This window comes from Engraulis encrasicolus, chromosome 19 (genome assembly GCF_034702125.1).
Source record: "Engraulis encrasicolus isolate BLACKSEA-1 chromosome 19, IST_EnEncr_1.0, whole genome shotgun sequence".
Classification (NCBI taxonomy): domain Eukaryota; kingdom Metazoa; phylum Chordata; class Actinopteri; order Clupeiformes; family Engraulidae; genus Engraulis; species Engraulis encrasicolus.
Window position 1 is genome coordinate 16,863,446 of NC_085875.1, and position 18,172 is coordinate 16,881,617.

An 18,172-nucleotide genomic window follows, 5' to 3' on the forward strand; every position below is an offset into this window, starting at 1 on the left:
ATCTTATGCTTGATGTAAATAAATAGGTATTTATTTGGAGCTGATAGCATACCTTTCTCTCAGCTGATATTTTACACTTCAGTTAATCTTGAACATCTGTTATTTTGGTTAAATTAGTCATATAAATTCTACATGACTTGGGTAACTTCAAATATCTGAACCAGAAAAAAACCATCATAACGGAGCAAATGTAGCCTATAACAGTTGATGGCGTAACTCTCTATAATTTTGTAAGGCTTTTATTTTGAAAGGGAGGGTCAACCGGAAGAGCTTCTCAGTGAAATTTATGGGTGATCATGCATGCGTTTGCAGGTGAAACATCAAACAGTGGACTGTCGTTGTGAGCGGTAAGTTGTCATATTGTTAGATTTAAACAATGGCCTTAAGCACATGGTTACACTCTCTATCGTAACATTTGTTCTCCGAGACAAAGAGGGATGTTGACTTGGCACATAGCTGAAGGAACAAGTTGTGCTGCAGTGTAATAAAGCTAGCCTCAGTAGGGTGCGAATGTTTGTGTTAACGTAGCTTGTGTTACTAAACAAAAATTGCCATTCGTTCTTTGAGGTAAATACATGAATGGTTAATGAACGCACTGTTGTCAGTGCACAGTCGATATAATGAATTTGTAGTCACTGTCCAATCTGCTCTCTGTAACAAAGTTACGCAGGCCAGTTCACTTCGAACTTGAAAACATTGTAGCCCATGTCACAGGCGTCATATGTTACATTGTCTCACCTCAATAAATAAATAGTTGTTACAGAAGAGGCGTCACAAAACTGAAGCATTACATGACTGTTATTATACAAAGGCGTTTGAAAGCGCAAAAGATGTTTTTTAGGGAGATGCTTCGTGGATGTTGTGTCCGCACTGATCTTACACGCAAGTTTACATATTTTAGTTGGTTTTGTTGCAGGTGCATATCAAATAAAGTGAAGAGAGCGTGGACGTGCAAGTCCACAGGCTACGCGCAGACATGCTTCTTATCTACTCATGCGTTCCTGGCCCGCATACGGGTGAAACAAACATCTGAAAGGGACTTGAGATTGGTTGAGGAGAGAGACGTTTTCCAAGACACGTCGAGTACAAAGTCTACCGTTCTGTGGATGCTTCAGTAACTCACTTTTTTCGAACTGCGAACCCTGTCGTCCACGTGAAAATGTCCCGACAGAGTTCCATGGTGGCCGCCATGGCCACCGTGTTTGGAGCCACGCTGGGAGGCCTGATCCTCTGGCGGACCTTCCTCACCCAGAGAAAAAAGCTCACACAGGGCCCATCTCCACCACCACTGGCCCTTTTGGCAACGCCACAAAAGCAACCGCTGCAAGATAGGGCGCCTAAGCAGCTATCACAGAGTGAGAAGCAACAACAACCAACACCACCACAACAGCAGCAGCTAAAAGAGCAAAAGCAAGAACCAGAGGAGCAGCATCATTCAGCAGCACAACCCCAAGAGTCGCCCCAAGTGGCGGTTCCGGGGACCCCAGAGCTGCTCTCTCCTCCTCCTTCTCTGGCCTCACCTCCTCCCGCATCGCTACCCTCTACAAAGTGTCTTCTGGGGGTGACGCCGGTGGTGGTGAGCTCAGCCGAGGAGTGGGACAGCCTGTGGCCCTCGCTGCAGCAGGACCTGGCCGTCTACCCCGTCCTGGGGCTGGACTGCGAATGGGTAAACATTTATAATAATATTGGCCATAGACCATATATTAGTCAAAGATTGTGGGGGAGACATTTGCAATAGGGGATGCTTGCGTCAGATACTGTACAAAGATGGGGCATCCACCTAAGATTGTACAATATGAATATAATCACTCTTATCTATGATGGGAAACAAAACTAGATGTTGCAACGGTCTCCCCTACGTTCTTCTCTTCAGTTCTCTGTGTCATTGTGTTCTAGGAGCTTGCAGAGGTGAGAAGTGACATCAGCCGAGCCTTTTAATTTTGCCTGTGCCTGATCCTGCACAGCTTCTAGCTGACACATTTAACCTGTAAAATTGTTCTTGTGTTGCACGTGCCAACTAGCCAAGTTCAGCAGTAGAACATTAGTAAACCTCTCCCACGAGGCCTCATGCAGATGCGGTTAGGGTGTCAGACTTGTATCCCAAAGGTTGCCGGTTCGACTCCCGACCCGCCAGGTTGGTGGAGGGAGTTAATTAACCAGTGCTCTCCCTCATCCTCCTCCATGACCGAGGTACCCTGAGCATGGTACCATCCTGCCGCACTGCTTCCTTTTGGGGCACCATTGGGGGCTGCCTCCTTGCACGGGTGAGGCATAAATGCAATTTCATTTTGTGCATTGTGCACGTGTGTGCTGTGGAGTGCTGTGACAATGGGAGTTTCCCAGTTGGGCTTTCGGCCACCGATGAGCTATCAGCCTTGGCATTTAGCTCACTGGTATGGTACCTGCGCCGGACTCTTGAGTAACTGAGAGGTTGCGGGTTCGACCCCGAGTGGTGGACTGCGCAGGATGACCTCGGAGCCAGTGTTGCCAGATTGGGCGGGTGCCCTCCCAATTGGGCTACTTGGGATGAGCGTCTGCGGGTAAAAACGGGAAAAATTGGCCATTTGGCTTTTTTTTTTTTTTTTTTCAGCCGTTTTGGGCCCATAGAAGTCAATGTAATTTGTTGATTTTGGGTGGAATTTATCGGATTTTTGCGTTTTTTGAGAAGCTTTTGGGCGGGATTTGGTCAGACACATTCTGGCAACGCTGCTCGGAACTGCTTTAGGCAAAGTTATCAGAGACCAAAAGCTACAGTATTCCTACTTCCCTTCAACCAATAGGACCACTGATTGATTTGGATGACTTGTGCAGTGTTTTTTTTTTTAATTGGTACCAAATTATTCTGGCTCGTGAAGAACGGACAATGGGCAGGGCAGCTTGTTCAGACCAAAATTGATTGAAATTCAGTGCAGCTTCACTGGTAGTTGGCCACCTTTCAGATTGGTGTGCTCATTAAAATCATCCAGTTCAGATGGTCAATTGTGGCATGGTTTATATTGCGTGATTAGAAGAACCTCCACCTCAGGAAAAAAATATTCCCCCACACACACACACACACAGGCCCGCAGTATCAATAAATAGTATAATCAATAAAGAATATAATAATATAACATCAAACTTCAAACATCTTACATAAAAATCTCTGCTGCACTTTAAATGGGATGGGGGGGCTGGGGGGGGTCAAGCACTGGTGTCACTTTTACCTCTTATTGCACTTTACTTGAAAACCTGCTGCTACTAAGTATTGTACCCCAAACACAATTTCGTTGCCTTTTTGACAATGACAATCAATTCTTGAATCTCTTGAACTAAAATCTCCCCTTTCCTTTCCTCTTCACCCGCCTTCCTCAGGTGTCCATGAAGGGCAAGCCCTGCCCGGTCTCCCTGCTGCAGCTGGCCACCTACACGGGCCAGTGTGCCCTGATCCGACTGCACCTGCTGCTGCGGCCTGCTGCGGAGGAGGAGGAGGAGTCCTCCCTTCATACCCCGGGGTAGGGCTGGGCAATATGATGATATACAGGGAGCGATTTGTCGGAAAACCAGAAGGGGGAATATGTTTCAGATTGTAAGCAATATCAATGGAATTACATTGAACTGTGATAAAATCATGTAGAAAAAATAACAATATCAATCCCCCATCCCCCCCCCTACAAATCGCACCCTGATGATATATATATATATATCGTTATCGTGATATAAAAGTGTATATCGTGACCTTTCTCCTATATCGTTTATATCATAGATAGTAATTTTATCAATTTTATACAATTGAATATCATTTAATTACATTTCATGTTGTCACAATACACACTATTAAGTTAATTTAACTGTAAAAATAAGAATAAAACACTGTTAACACTACACACTAAGTTAATTTAAATGTAAAAATAAGAATAAAAAGATCCATTTTAAAGAAAGGTTGTTTTGCGACATGAAAAAATAAAGAGCAAATAAAGAGAATAACTGAAAACGTATGTAATTGTGCTATATCGTGATATATATCGTTATCGTGATGTAAAGTAATCCATATTGTGAACAACGCGTTTCGCCTCAGGCTCAGTCATCAGGCTCGCTCAGGACTCAGGACTTGAGCGAGCCTGATGACGCACTGAGGCGAAACGTGTTGTTCGCTCTAATAAAACGAGCATAAAGTCAAGAAAGTGTGCGGTAGACTTCTTTCTTTTGAAGTATTGAACATTCCTGCATCTACCAGCACCTAGGAGCTGTGCATGGAACTTTGAACTGTTGAATAATCCATAATTGTGATATTGTTTTTTTTCCATATCGCCCAGCCCTACCCCGGGGCCCCTGCCGCTGCCGCTGGCCCTGCCCTCCACACTGGCGGAGCTCCTGAGCGACCTGCACGTGCTGAAGGTGGGCGTGGGCTGCTACGAGGACGGCAAGCGCCTGGCGCATGACCATGGCTTGGTGCTGCGCCGCACCGTCGACCTGCGCTTCCTGGCCATGAGGCTCAGGTAGGACTAGGAGGAATATTACATTACATTACATTACCTTTCACTTAGCTGACGCTTTCATTTGTTCAAAGCGACTTACAACTATTATTTTTCAGGATATTGGTTACAGTCCCTGGAGCAATGTGGGGTTAAGTGCCTTGCTCAAGGACACTTCAGCCATGGATGGAGGTGTAGGGAGAAGTCAGGGGGGATTCGAACCGGCAACCCCTAAATCGAAAGATCAACTCTCTAACCACTAGGCCACGGCTGCCCCATAGGGTCAAATAGGGGTCAAAGGTCATCACTCATCTCAAGAATTCAGTACAGTACACAGAGATGCTTGTTTATAGAATAGTGAAGGCATTGCCATAGGGTCCAATTCTGAAAATGGCAGCGAAATGTGTCGTACATTAGCCTGATAGGCCAGACTATTCACCACGGCCTGGTACTGTGCCGCACCATCGACCTGCGCTTCCTGGCCATGAGGCTCAGGTAAGACTAGGAGGAATAGGGGTCAAAGGTCATCACTGATCTCAAGAATTCATACAGTACACAGAGCAGGCTTGAACGAAATTCCGAATTGAATGAATTTGCATTCAAAGTAATGCCATAATACGAACACTAGGTGGTGTCATTACCTTGAATTTCTTTGAATTTAAGCTACACCACCCATTGAGAGAACATAGAACACCACCACCTAGTGTTCATATTATGGCATTACATTGAATTCAAATTCATCCCATTCAGAATTTCGTACAAGTCTGACACAGAGGTGTTTGTAAAATAGGGAAGGCATTGCCGTAGGGTTCCACTGTCAGAATGGCAGCGAAAATTGTCCATATATGGTCAGACATGGCTAATGTAAAATAAGCTTATTTCCAAAAATGGGACAGTATCGCTTTAAATAAAAGCATAAAACCACAAAAAAAGCATATCCAAACTCATACAGAGTTGACGGTGCACTTTGACATTGACTACTCCTAGCTAGCAGCACCCAGACTACCCATGGGGCTTGGATAATGGACTCTGAGAACATGTGTCTTGTGTTTTCTAGAGTAATGCCACCCTGAAACATGTTCACTGAGCTAGCAACCTCCATGTCCTGGTTTCATCTTCTCCCCATCTCTCTACATGGCTTCAAGAATGCAGAGCATATTTGCATGAAACATCAAAACTGCCTGTGATGCTGTTTTTAGTTGCTTCTGCATGGAGGACTGGCACGATGCTGGTGTGTTTTGATCATTGATGGTCGGTGGTAGCTCAGGTGGTAGAGGAGCCGTTCGGCAACCCAAAGGTTGCAGGTTCGGGCCCCACTCGGCCTGACTCCATCGTTGTGTCCTTGAGCAAGATACTTAACCCCAAGTTGCTCCTGATGGCAGGGTGGTACCACCGGTGTGTGAATGTGAGTGTGAATGGGTGAATGTGAGGCATGTAAAGGGCTTTGAGTGCTCGAAGGAGTGGAAAGGCGCTATATAAATGCAGTCCATTTACCATTTACCATTTCAGTTGGATTTTGCTTCTCTTTTGTCTCTTATCTCAGCAGGCACGTGCCACTAACCAATGGCCTAAGCCTGAAGTCGCTGGCCTCAGACCTGCTCGACATCTCCCTGGACAAGTCCCTCCACCTGCGCTGCAGCGACTGGGAAGCCGAGGAGCTGAGCCCGGAGCAGGTAGTGCCCCTAGACAGCAGACAGGGGTTTAGTTAAGGGCAGGGCTGTACTGCCCTACAAAACAAGAACGCAGTAACTCAGATTCTGGCAAACTGAGAAAAAAGGCTTCAAAGTTTTCTATATGGCTTGACAACTGTGTTGTTGGTGAAGTGGTGGTGACACTTCCTGGTAATACTTTTTTTAGGATAGAAATTAAATGCACACAAAAAAACTGAAAAAACTACATTTATGTGTCTCTTTGCCACAAAAAAACGGAGTTACTCCGTTCTTGGCTGGTATTACTGCCACAAAATGGAGTTACTGCAGAAGTTACTGCGTTCTTGGCTAGTATTACTGTCTACTCCCAAACCATTCCCATTGGAAAGTGCAGCAGTAACTCACCGACTTACTGCGTTTTTGTTTTGCACAAAGTAACCTTTAATTCAACACCGCAGTAACTTTTTTTTAGTCATTTTTGCACTTTCAAAATGATTTTTATCTAAAACGGGACGGTGTTGGACCACCATTTTTTGACACAAGACAAATGAGGTAGTTTAAAGCCCATTTCCGATCTAAATTTTTTTTGACCATTTTTGAGTTACTGCGTTCTTGTTTTGCACGGCAGTGTAGTCAAGTCCACCTTTGGACGGACTTGACTTGTCCCAATCACGTGCCGATCAGTGAAAATGAATGGAAAAAAGATGAAAATACAATAAAATGACTGTTTGAAGGTAACCTATATACCATGCACGCAACTTTAAACTTGTATTTTATTGGATTAAAGCTCCACCTTAGAAACGCCTTTTTTGAGTCCAAAAGCGATATTTGGCAAGACCAACAGAGTCCAACAACTGCTAACGAATCCAAATGCTTAGAAAAACGGACTTGACCCATATTCAAGTCTGAGTGCGGACTCGAGTACTACAGCCCTGGTTATTGGTCAGAAGTTTAGTAAGCAATGGGACTCTACTCCGTAGACGTTTGGCCAGCAGATGGGGTTTAGTTAGTACCAGCAGTTAAAACAGAGAATCGTATATGAGGGGGAGATAAAGCAGGCAAGTTCTTTTCCGGTATCCACTTTACGTCGGGTGAACGCCCCTTTAGGAGACCTTCGATTGGGAGACCTTCGGAGTCTTGAGGTTGAGAATAAATTGAGTCCCCTTAGCACTGTAGATGGCGGTAGCGCACGTCTTGTGCAAAAGACCACGAAAAGAGAAGAAGACTGAGGGACAACGCCCCCTTAGGAGACCGAATTTTGAGCACACGCTTTTGCATTGAGTGGGCGTGTTACGATTCCTCTTTAGAAATATCCAACCTCTTTGGTTAAAAGCTTGAGTGAGCAACTGGACTTCATACCAGAGATTTTGCTGGTGCTACAGTTGTTGGGTTTATAATGTTTAGGCAGTGAAGAAAACCGCACACCGATGAGCTCCCATTTAAGCCATTTTATTTATAATGTTTAAAATTTTCTGATTCTAAAGCAAAAAAACATGTCGACATTACTCCAGCAAGGTGGCCAAATGAACCAAGTATCAAAGTATGATTGCTCATTACTAATCCCCTTTGATAGCCTGGGCGAATAGCCGACTGTTGACTCCGCCAATCAGTCTGGCAAAAGCCATGAGGAATCCGTCTCCGTGTACGATGGGAGATGGTCTGATCTTACTCTATCATTTAAATTAATTGAAGTTCCAAACTCAAATTAAAACCCATATTGTGCTTTATTAACATGCCTGTTATAGCATCGTAAAAGCATAGAAATAACAAAACGAAAGTGTGAATATAGTTACCTTAACCAATCAGTAACGGAGCTCGCGGGTGAGCTCTACGTCACCACTCTCAACTGTTTGCTGATTGCCGAAACACTGAGAGAACCGAGCTCGAGGCTTTTGCCAGACGATGTGCGGAGCCAAAATCTTTGGGTGGAGTACAGAGGATGGCGTCGCCAGGCTACCCCTTTGAGGCACAGACAGGAAAGCAAGTGCTTGTTGGCCATGACATGACCCAAATCGTTCAGCTCAGTGCGTCAGATTTGGAAATGCATGGATTTTGAATGTCTCAATATACAGTACTTTGTGATTTCAAGTAAAATGCATCTGCTGTAGGGCCTACCGTGGCCTAACGGTAGGGCACTGGGTTATATTGCGCTGGCAACCCAGGTTCGATTCCAGGATTCCAGCCAGTGTCATTTGCCTATCGTTCCCGTCTCTCTCTAGAATGCATACTGCATCTCCATATCATATTGCAAATCATGATACTTGTTCTGTTACTGTAGCTGTGATGTGCTGCAGTGAGCTTGTTGCGTACACACACAAATGACCTGAATGACCTTTCTGTTCTGTTCTGTAGGTGAGCTATGCAGCACACGACGCCCAGGTGTCTGTGGTGCTCTTTTTCCACCTGCTGGCCTCCAGCTCCGGCTCCACCCCTACCACCCCCAGCCCAAGCGGCGCCCCAGACAGCCCTGTCGAGCCCAGCCCGTCCCCCAGCGAGGCGGGGAGTGCCTACTCCCAGCTGGCCTCTCGATGCCAGGGGCTCCTGGACGTGCCATTCCGGGGCCGCAGTACCACAGGGAGCCAGGAGGGGGAGCGCAAGAGGCAAAGCATCAGCAGTAGCTGCAATAGGCCGAAGCTGCTGCTCCCCAGCTGCATGGACAGCCCCGACAGCCCTGACCAGCGGATGACCGACCCACGCAAGAATAAAAGGAAACCGCTGGGTGCAGGCTACTCCGCTCGGTAAGTCTGGTAGGATTTTAAAAATATTAGTATTATTCCTAAAGGGGTTTTGTTATTTTGTAGATTTGTTCTAGGGCAGGGGTTCCCAACCTTTTCCAACTTGGGGCCCACTCAAAATTGTCACAAATGTTCGGGGCCCACCTCTGACCCAATTACGAATAAAACTCAAATAAATCAACAGCAGCCCACACCAAAATGTGATTATAATTTTTAAAGAAAATTATTTCAAGGCCCACTTGGAATACCTTCAGGGCCCACCAGTGGGCCCCGGCCCATAGGTTGAAAATCACTGTTCTAGAGAAAAAATTACGACACTATGATTCATGAATATGACTTTTAAGTTCTCTTGTACTGTAGCTTCGAAGCAGAGTTTTTGGGAGACGGATGAGATTATAGCAGGTGGAGGCCAGCGAAGCGCGTTTAGAGCAATAGATTCTCCACCCTTTAAACGTTGGTACATACAATGGTTTATTGTTCAGTATCTGGCCTGTAGACTTCTGTTCTCAATTGGAATAAGTCAGTGGGTCCAGATTGAGGATTAGTTCTACCAGGCACAGATGGTGTTGAGTATACTGTAGCTCCCGTATTGACAGACTTAGTGTTGGGGATGCAAACGATTAATCGATTAATCAACTTTAATCGATCAATGCGTTACTCGATTAAAAACATTGATCACAATTAATCGTCAATTCACCTGACAAGAGACCCAGGTGAAATGGGCTTGTGAAGAGTGTGTGAAGAGGGGTGTGAATAGTGGGAATATTAAAATCACCTTTGGAAATAGAATTAATTTAAATGTGGTATTTTTTATCTCAATTTTTAATTCAATTTTTTAGATTTAGGTTTTTTTTTTCTTTTTCTTTTTTTTTTTTTTTCGAGAAACATTGAGATTTCGGGGGGGAAACACCGCTTAGCCTTATCGATCGACTTACAATTAATTGATATCAACTAATGATTAGTGAATTAATCGATAATTTGCATCCCTACTTGGTGTTTCTCCATTTACAGCAGGTCCCCCCTGTATGACAATTGCTTTCTCCACGCCCCTGATGGACAGCCGCTGTGCACATGTGACCGCAAGAAGGCCCAGTGGTACATTGACAAAGGCATCGGAGGTATGTATGTGCCATCCCTTTTTTGGCATGCTAGTCCTTCATGCTAAAAAAATATTCTGGTGTCAGTATGCACATATGGAGACGTAGATGTTCTGTTTATCCATGAATTGAATGCTACAACAGTAAGAGGACTGGTATATGAAAAATTGTGTGGCCCCCTATAACATCTATCAACATGTCAAATACCTTTTCCAGCATATTCGGATCTTGTCTCGTAGATCCAAATAAAAGTAATTAAAAGTGTGTGCCCACCCCGCCCCTTATTCCTCCCTCTCTCTCGGCTGCCGTAGTTCTGAAGAGTGAAGAGCCGTTCGTGGTGCGTCTGCTGTTTGAGCCTTCGGGGCGCCCCGAGACTCAGCAAGACTACTACCTCACGGCCAAGCAGAACCTCTGTGTGGTGTGTGGAAAAGCCGACTCTTACATCAGGTGAGGCTCATTTGGCATCGATGAACCGTATCAGCCTAGCCTGGGAACTCCCATACTGCCTTTAGTTCTACACAATCGTTTCGTTTTGCATTGGTTTTGGCCTTCCGTTTCCACGCAGCAGATATTTAAAATCCAGGTATAAAAAGCAGGAGAAAAAAATATCCTGTTTAGGGGCTGAAACGCATTCGTTACAATGGAGGATTTATTTTTATCCACATGTTGCGTTTACATCTAGCAGGAGAAAAAAATACCCTCCTAAAAAAATATCCTGCTACGTGGAAACAGCACCTAAGATGGATGTTGGGGTTAGAGTTGAGTAGCGTAACTTTATTGATCCCCGGGGGGAAATTAAGGAAATTAATTAAGTTAAGTAATGGTCCTTGTGTTTAGTCAGATTTTACTCAGAACTCTGAGCCAGTTACAAGTTAAAGTAAAATGAATCATTTTAGAAGCAACTTAAAAATGATACATTTCTCATAAAACTACGGTACTCAATTACAGTAATGTTACTAATTATTTAAGTTACTTTCCACCCTTGCTCACGTCGTTTGTTTATTTCCCCTTGTGTGCATTACCTCAGGAAGATCGTGCCTCATGAGCGCTAGTGGTACTTTCCAAATTAGTTATTATAATCTACTGCATCACATTCATTTGAGTTAAAGGGACACTGTGCAGGAAATGATCAATAAAGGTACTGCAACTATGTTGCTCATTGAAACAGGGCTGCCTATTGCCAAATTTGATCTTTACATGAAAGTTTACTCAGTAATAAACAAATAGTTTCTAGTATGGTCCAAATACAGTCGTTTTTGCAGCTAAAAATGGCTATTTCTGGAAATTCACAATGGTGGCCCATGGAGAAAAATCCCCCTTTTCATGTATGAAAAATGCCATTTTTCCAGTCATAATGGATACTTAAAATTTGATGGTTGTGGTAAGTATTCATGAAAAAGGTAACTTTAGTGAATGGGCAGCATGAAATCTGGAAATAAACTAAAAATCTCACACGGTGTCCCTTTAAAGAAACTACTTTAGTTGCTTCTACCGTCGGTCATGTCGTTTTGTTTTATCCATCATCCTGCGTGCGACCTCAGGAAGACAATCATGCCTCACGAGTGCTGGTGCTACATACTCAAATTATTGTAATACAGTTCAGTAGTTTTTATTGACTAAAAGTAATTACTTTATTAAGTTTCCATCCTTGTGAATCAACTCAGGAAGAAGATCGTGCCTCACGAGTACCGGCGGCGCTACTAACTTAACTAGTAACTTTAGTAACTTTCCACCCTTGGATCATGTTATGCGTCTCTTTGTCCTTCTGCATCACCTCAGGAAGAAGATCGGGTCTCATGAGTGCTGGTGCTACTTATTCAACTACATTGCAGTAATTTGAGTAAAAGTAATTTTAGTAACTTTCCAACCCTTCCTTCTGCCTCACCTCAGGAAGAAGATCGTGCCTCACGAGTACCGGCGCTACTTCCCGGCGGAGATCAAGGACCACAACTGCCACGACATCCTGCTGCTGTGCACTGCCTGCCATGCCGTCTCCTGCACCTACGACGGCCAGCTCAAGCAGGAGCTGGCGCAGGAGCACGGCGCCCCCCAGGTAGGTAGGGCTGGGCGATATGGAAAAAAAACAATATCACGATATTTATTACTTTATATCACGATAACGATATATATCACGATATAGCACAATTACATACGTTTTCAGTTATTCTCTTTATTTGCTCTTTATTTTTTTATTGTGACAACATGAAATGCAATTAAATGTATAAAATTGTATACATTTGATCAAATTACTATCACGATATAAACGATATAGGAGAAAGGTCACGATATACACTTTTATATAACGATAATGATATCTATCGTCATATTGCCCAGCCCTAGGATGCACCGATACAACATTTTTTCACTTCCGATCCGATCCCGATATCTAAATTTGGATATCTGCCGATACCGATACTACTCCGATCCAATACCAAAACCTCATATATGCATGAATTTCAACTTGAGGTAGGCCCAAGATGACTATTTGGTCAGAAAAGGAAGTCAGAAGAACAGGAAACCAATTCATAAGTAAAAGTCACAAGTAAAAAAGTAACAATCCCATCCTGAAAACGAAAAAATAATATCCAAGTGTTATGACTTCAAATTAACATTACACCTGGCTTAATATCAGTCCTGGGAAAATTCCGATACTTCGGGAAAATTCCGATCTGATCTCTGAATTATGTTGATATCTGAACCCGATACCGATGCACCGATATCTCATCCCTACCCCCAGGGCTGCGAGGAGGGCGTGCGCCTCCTAGAGGACCCCGAGAGGCGGCGCGTGCGCTCGGCCGCCAGGGCTCTGCTCACGGCCCGCGACGGCCTGCCAGACGCCCGCCGCCAGGAGCTGCTGGACCAGATCAGCATCTACATGCAGCAGCAGGAAGGGGAGGAGTTTGACACGGTCACCCAGGAGATCATCCAGAAGGCTGCCAACCTGGAGACCAGGTGGGGGGACATTTTAGAGGGCTGGGGGGTCGTTACAGGGTTGGGAGGGGGTGTATAGGCAAAGAGGTTGGATATATAATAAGAGGAATCGAAACACGCCCACTCAATGCAAAAGCGTGTGCTCAAAATTCGGTCTCCTAAGGGGGCGTTTTCCCTCCTTCTTCTTCTCTTTTCGTGGTGTTTGCACAAGACGTGCGCTACCGCCATCTACAACGCTAAGGGGACTCCATTTATTATCAACCTCAAGACTCCGAAGGTCTCCTAATCGAAGGTCTCCTAAAGGGGCGTTAACCCAACGTAAAGTGGATACCGGAAAATAACCGGCCTGCTTTATCTCCCTCTCATATACGATTCTCTGGTATAGATGTGATTTGGAGTGTGTAGTTGGGTGGAGATAAGGTTGGTGGGGGGTGATGCACGGTGGGTGTAGGGGGTGAAGGAGAGGAGTTCAACGAGGTTGCGCACGAGAGATGAGGCATGTAAAAGGCTGCCAACCTGGGGTACTGGGGGTACTAAAAACATGGTTAAGTGATGAACCAGGCTTAGCTAACCTACAGGTATACTTGCAGGCATCGTTTAGTTGAGAAAATGAGGACTCCAGGCTCTTCTATTAGATGATTTACCTCTACCATAAGGTCAACTTAACCTGGATTACTACTGAACCAGCGTCGTAGTATACCCCCCAGGTTGGTGACATGACAGGGGTGGAGACTGAGGTAGATGGGAGGGCAGGTGGGTAATGTGGGGGAGCAGTAGGTGTGGCTGCACCTGTAGTGGAGACTAGAGGGTTGCAAGTGTGCTGGATGCAGAATACAGGCAGGGCTGATAGTATTCAGGCTCCATGCCTGATTTCAGGCTTGACAGAGTTTGCAAAAATAAAAACATTGATAATGATTAGCCATTAGGTTATTCTTATCTCAGAAACTGTTACAGGTTCAGAATTTTCTTCTACTATCAGGCTTGAATAATGGTCATACACAGGCTATTAACTGTTTGAATAATGTCAAAATAATGTCAAGTCAAAATAGGCCTAGGTTACGTCACTATGCAGTATCTTCTCGTCGTCATTAGAGCAGGGAGAAAAGTTCAGTCTCAGGATTTTTTTTCACTATCACCCCTGTACAGGTTCATTCAAATACAGGGATGAAGTTACTGGATTTTTGCAAACAAGGATTTTGAGGGATATTGAGTTATAGCTAAGAATGTCTTAAACAGAATTGTTGTAGGATTTGGTCGTAATGTGCCTGATCCATGCTACAGTTTCATAACTGCCTTTGTGGGGTGACAGTCACACAGGTGACAGACATTCAGTTAAGTGCAGTAACAACACCAACATTGAAACTGAGGAAAAAGGCCTTCAAACTATTGGTATAAGGTTGGTTACTGCAAACATAGATTGATAAAGCCTCATGGTCTAAATGTGTCACGCTTTAGAAATATTGCTATGTCACAGTCTAAACTCAATTTTGACTAAATAATATGTAGTTGGCTCTTTGCCTGTGTAGGGCAATGTAGCATGATTTACAAATATCAGTAAATGTTAGCGTGACCAGATGAGGTTTGCTGAAATTCGGGACGCTTTTTTTGGTGGGGGGGGGGGTTGTCGTTGAAAAAAAAATGTTTTTTTAATTAAATAGGCCTATAGGATGCAATTCAGACCTTTCGATTTATAGAATAGCCTAATAACAAGCCCTGACAACATGATTGATTGAAAGGCAAGAAATAAATAGATTATTACAGTAGTAGCCTAGGCTACTTGTTAAACTTCTTTTCCCCACAGCTGCGATGCCTGCATTGTTTCCCCCCTCGATGCCATGTCAATCCCGCAGCTGCTGTTGACCTCTCATTTTCTCCTTCATTTTTTAACGCTTTCTGTGACGCCTACCTGCATCGATGCTTTGGCATCTGAGCGGCGAGGTTGTTTTACACTTGAACACGGAATGGATTAGCTTGCCATCACTGCAAGTTAGCTTGTCAGTGCACTCGTCAAAAAATAAACAATACAATGCCAGGATGCACGTTGACAGAACGGTCTAAAACCAGAATATAGTTCCCCTCCCCATTCCTTCATCTACCTGCACTGTCGCTTCTGTTTTTTACTCGCATGGTGGGGCTCTTCATCTGCCATGTCGCTACTACTGTCATTTTGTCGGTGAAAGTGAAAATGTGCGCTGGTAATTGCTCGCGCTTACTGTTGCAATCGAACAGAATGTCAGCAAGATAAACGATACATTGCTGAGGGGCGGAACGCAGCCACTTCACGTATTTGGGGCTGCACAAGCAGCCTCTCAGGGGCACAGGCGGCAGTAGCCAAAAGTTTGAGATGTGTACCTGGTTAAAACATTAGTCAGTCAGATTCGGGATTCGGGACAAAAGCTTATAATTCGGGACTGTCCCGAATTTTTCGGGACATCTGGTCACCCTAGTAAATGTGTCTCACTCGTGGTGCAGGATCTTTTAGCTGAACTGTACACTTACAGAAGCTAATGGGGGAATGCTCATGTGTTTTCTCATGTCAGGATCTTCAACGAGGACTACGTGCCTCACGGCCTGAAGGTGGTGACGGCGTTCGCCAAGCGCGGCCTGCGCGGCCTGATGGAGCTGGAGGTCCTGTGGCGCCAGCACTTCCTGCGCAGCATGCAGCCGCGCCACCTGCCGCCGCTCTGGTCGGTCAGCCACAACCACGACAAGTACCTGCGCAAGTACGGCGAGGACCTGGCCATCGAGCTCAGCAACACCAACACCTCCACCTGCTCGGGCTCCTCGCAGCCTGCCTCGCCCTGCACGCCCCCGCCTGAGGTGCATTGAGGAGGACCAGGACACGCTGCTGTGGACCTGCCGACTACGCCACACAAACACCTCTTTGGGTTTGTGTGTGTGTGTGTGTATGTGTGTGTTCATCAGTGTCCGCGTGCGTGTGTGAGAGACACTAGAAAACATCATCAAGCTCCCTCACCACCACCTCCTCCTCATTCACCTCCTACCTACCTACGCCACCTCCTCCTCCACCTCCCTATTCGCTCCTCCCCCTGTGTGGTCTCCTAGGGACCAGGGGGGCGGGGTATGGGGAGGAGTTCAGACCCCATGGTTGGTTGGTTGGTTGGTTGGTTGGTTGGGTGGGTGGTGCTGCTGCATTTGAAGGTACTTGACATGGACAATAATGAGTTGAGTGATGATTGCACCGACTGACTGCAAGATCAGACACTTTAGAACAAAAGGATCATCCTCATGGTTGAGCATATCCAATGGACCTCGATGAATACTTGGAGGCGAAAGAAACACTCGCTTAAAAGGACAATGCTTTGCAGGGGGTAAAAAAAAAAGAGAGCGATTGTGGAAAACATATGAATTTCCTTTTTTGTACTATATAGGAAAAAAACACCTGTTGCAAGTTAAGCAATCTATTTTAAAAAGCCATAAGCTTGCGCTTATATGTATTTAACTTTAAATTATTAAAATCCATGCAGGCTTATGGCCCTAAAACCTTATATTTACCTAAATATCATCAAATGGCAGGTTATCTGCAGCACAGCTTGGTAGAGTCCAAATATGTTTTTTTATTATTATTATTTGTCTCTGAAGCTGTTGTGAAGAGGAACAGAGACGCAAAGGCAATGTCTTACGTCTCTTCGTAGATTCGTTTGGTTTTGTACTATGAATGAATTCGTGTCTCGAGATCTTTACTGGACAAGGATTGTGTATGTGTGTTTGAGTGTGTGGCCTTTCAAGGGGGGGGGGGGGGGGTGGTTGGAACTGAAGTCATGATGACGTCGTAGGTCATGATGGAAGTTTGTTTGTTGATCTGTCTTGAGCCATGGTCCCCCTGCCTGCGCTGCGCTGCAGCAAGAAGGGACATCATATCCTTGAGCCATATGTGAGCGACTAGACTACTATTTTAGACCTTCTCTGCCTCAGCACAGGACGAATGGGGACAAGTGCTGTATACTGTCTGTATTAACCACTACTACTACTACTACTGCTGCTGCAGGACTATTTGGCCCTCCCCAAAACCCCCCTTATTGTTTCCTTTCCCGAATAGCATTGGGACAACTGCAAGTGGTGCCAACACTGTATTTGTGTGCGTGCGTATGTGAATGAGAGATTGGTGTGTGTGTGTGGAGTGTGTCAAGACGGTATTTGTGTGCGTGCGTGCGTATGTGAGAGAGATTGGTGTGTGTGTGTGTGGGGCGTGTGTCAAGACAGTATTTGTGTGTATGTGCGTGTATGAGGGATTGTTTTGTTTGTGTGAATGGGTAAACACTACAGCTTCATCATTTGGATTGAGGATGGTGTCAGTGCCAGGCCAGAGGGGCCGTGACGTGACGTGACGGGATGTGACGATGTGATCGTGACGTTCTTCCGTGATGTGACGTGACGTGACGGGATGTGACGACGTGATCGTGACGTTCTTCAGTGACGTGACGTGACGGGATGTGACGACGTGATCGTGACGTTCTTCCGTGACGTGACGTGACGGGATGTGACGATGTGATCGTGACGTTCTTCCGTGACGTGACGGGATGTGACGACGTGATCGTGACGTTCTTCAGTGACGTGACGTGACGGGATGTGACGACGTGATCGTGACGTTCTTCCGTGACGTGACGGGATGTGACGACGTGATCGTGACGTTCTTCCATGACGTGACGTGATGTGACGGCCCCTCAGGCCTCCGCTAGGGAGACCCGCAGCTTTTCATTTTATATTTACATTCATCCAGATGTAAGTCCCCACAAAAAAGCTGACCTGTTTCCTGAGCTGTGTTGCACATTAAAAAAATATATCAAATAAATCACATTTGTACACTTAAATGACTGATTGTTTCATGTGAATTTCCAGTTGCCTGACAATTCCCTTTTCTGACTGCTCTAGGTTTTAATGATCTTGGTGCCGGTGTTCATACACTAAAGGTTACAGTAGCGTTTTGGAGTGCACTGCGCGCACATCCAAATAAAACAGGTGCCGTACATAAAACGCGATGAAGCGAAAAAAAGAAAATGTCCGTACACTTCGACCAGATTGGTCGAAACGTTTTGTTGAATAAACTGGGAGCAGCATCAGTGTGCGCACCTTTTCTTTTTTTCCATACACTAAAGGTTCCCAAACTTGTTTTGCCTGGAACAACTTTTTGGAACCCAGTAGCCTACTCTAAACACCAACCACACTTCATCCATTAAAGGAGCACTCCTGTCAATTTCAATGTGCTGTTGTATTGCTCACGCTACCCTTGACTTGTCAGTAATTTCCCCATTGGCAATAATAAAGTTTCTAACTAACAGTAGCCGGTG

General features: G+C 45.1%; 1 protein-coding gene across 2 annotated transcripts; it reads left to right on the forward strand.

Moving 5' to 3' along the window:
• The first annotated feature begins 125 nt into the window (after positions 1–125).
• exd2 (exonuclease 3'-5' domain containing 2) lies at positions 126–17,698 on the forward strand. Of its 2 annotated transcripts, none has more exons than XM_063183708.1 (11): positions 126–347; positions 917–1,666; positions 3,352–3,491; positions 4,293–4,475; positions 5,995–6,124; positions 8,453–8,838; positions 9,847–9,953; positions 10,244–10,379; positions 11,823–11,985; positions 12,670–12,884; positions 15,404–17,698. In XM_063183708.1, exons 2-11 carry the CDS (start codon positions 1,160–1,162, stop codon positions 15,690–15,692), a joined length of 2,256 nt encoding a protein of 751 aa, XP_063039778.1. In that variant the 5' UTR covers positions 126–347; positions 917–1,159; the 3' UTR covers positions 15,693–17,698. The 2 variants fall into 2 exon arrangements, with proteins under 2 accessions (XP_063039778.1, XP_063039779.1); XM_063183709.1 differs by having other exon boundaries at positions 5,998–6,124.
• Positions 17,699–18,172: the final 474 nt, after the last annotated feature.

What these genes read in the sequence shown, in the direction of transcription:
- exd2 (XM_063183708.1), top strand. Translation starts at nt 1,160, where the DNA reads ATGTCCCGACAGAGTTCCATGGTGGCCGCCATGGCCACCGTGTTTGGA. An exon ending in TGGGGCTGGACTGCGAATGG is followed by an intron (nt 1,667 to 3,351) that starts GTAAACATTTAT and finishes CGCCTTCCTCAG; the next exon opens with GTGTCCATGAAGGGCAAGCC. An exon ending in TTCCTGGCCATGAGGCTCAG is followed by an intron (nt 4,476 to 5,994) that starts GTAGGACTAGGA and finishes CTCTTATCTCAG; the next exon opens with CAGGCACGTGCCACTAACCA.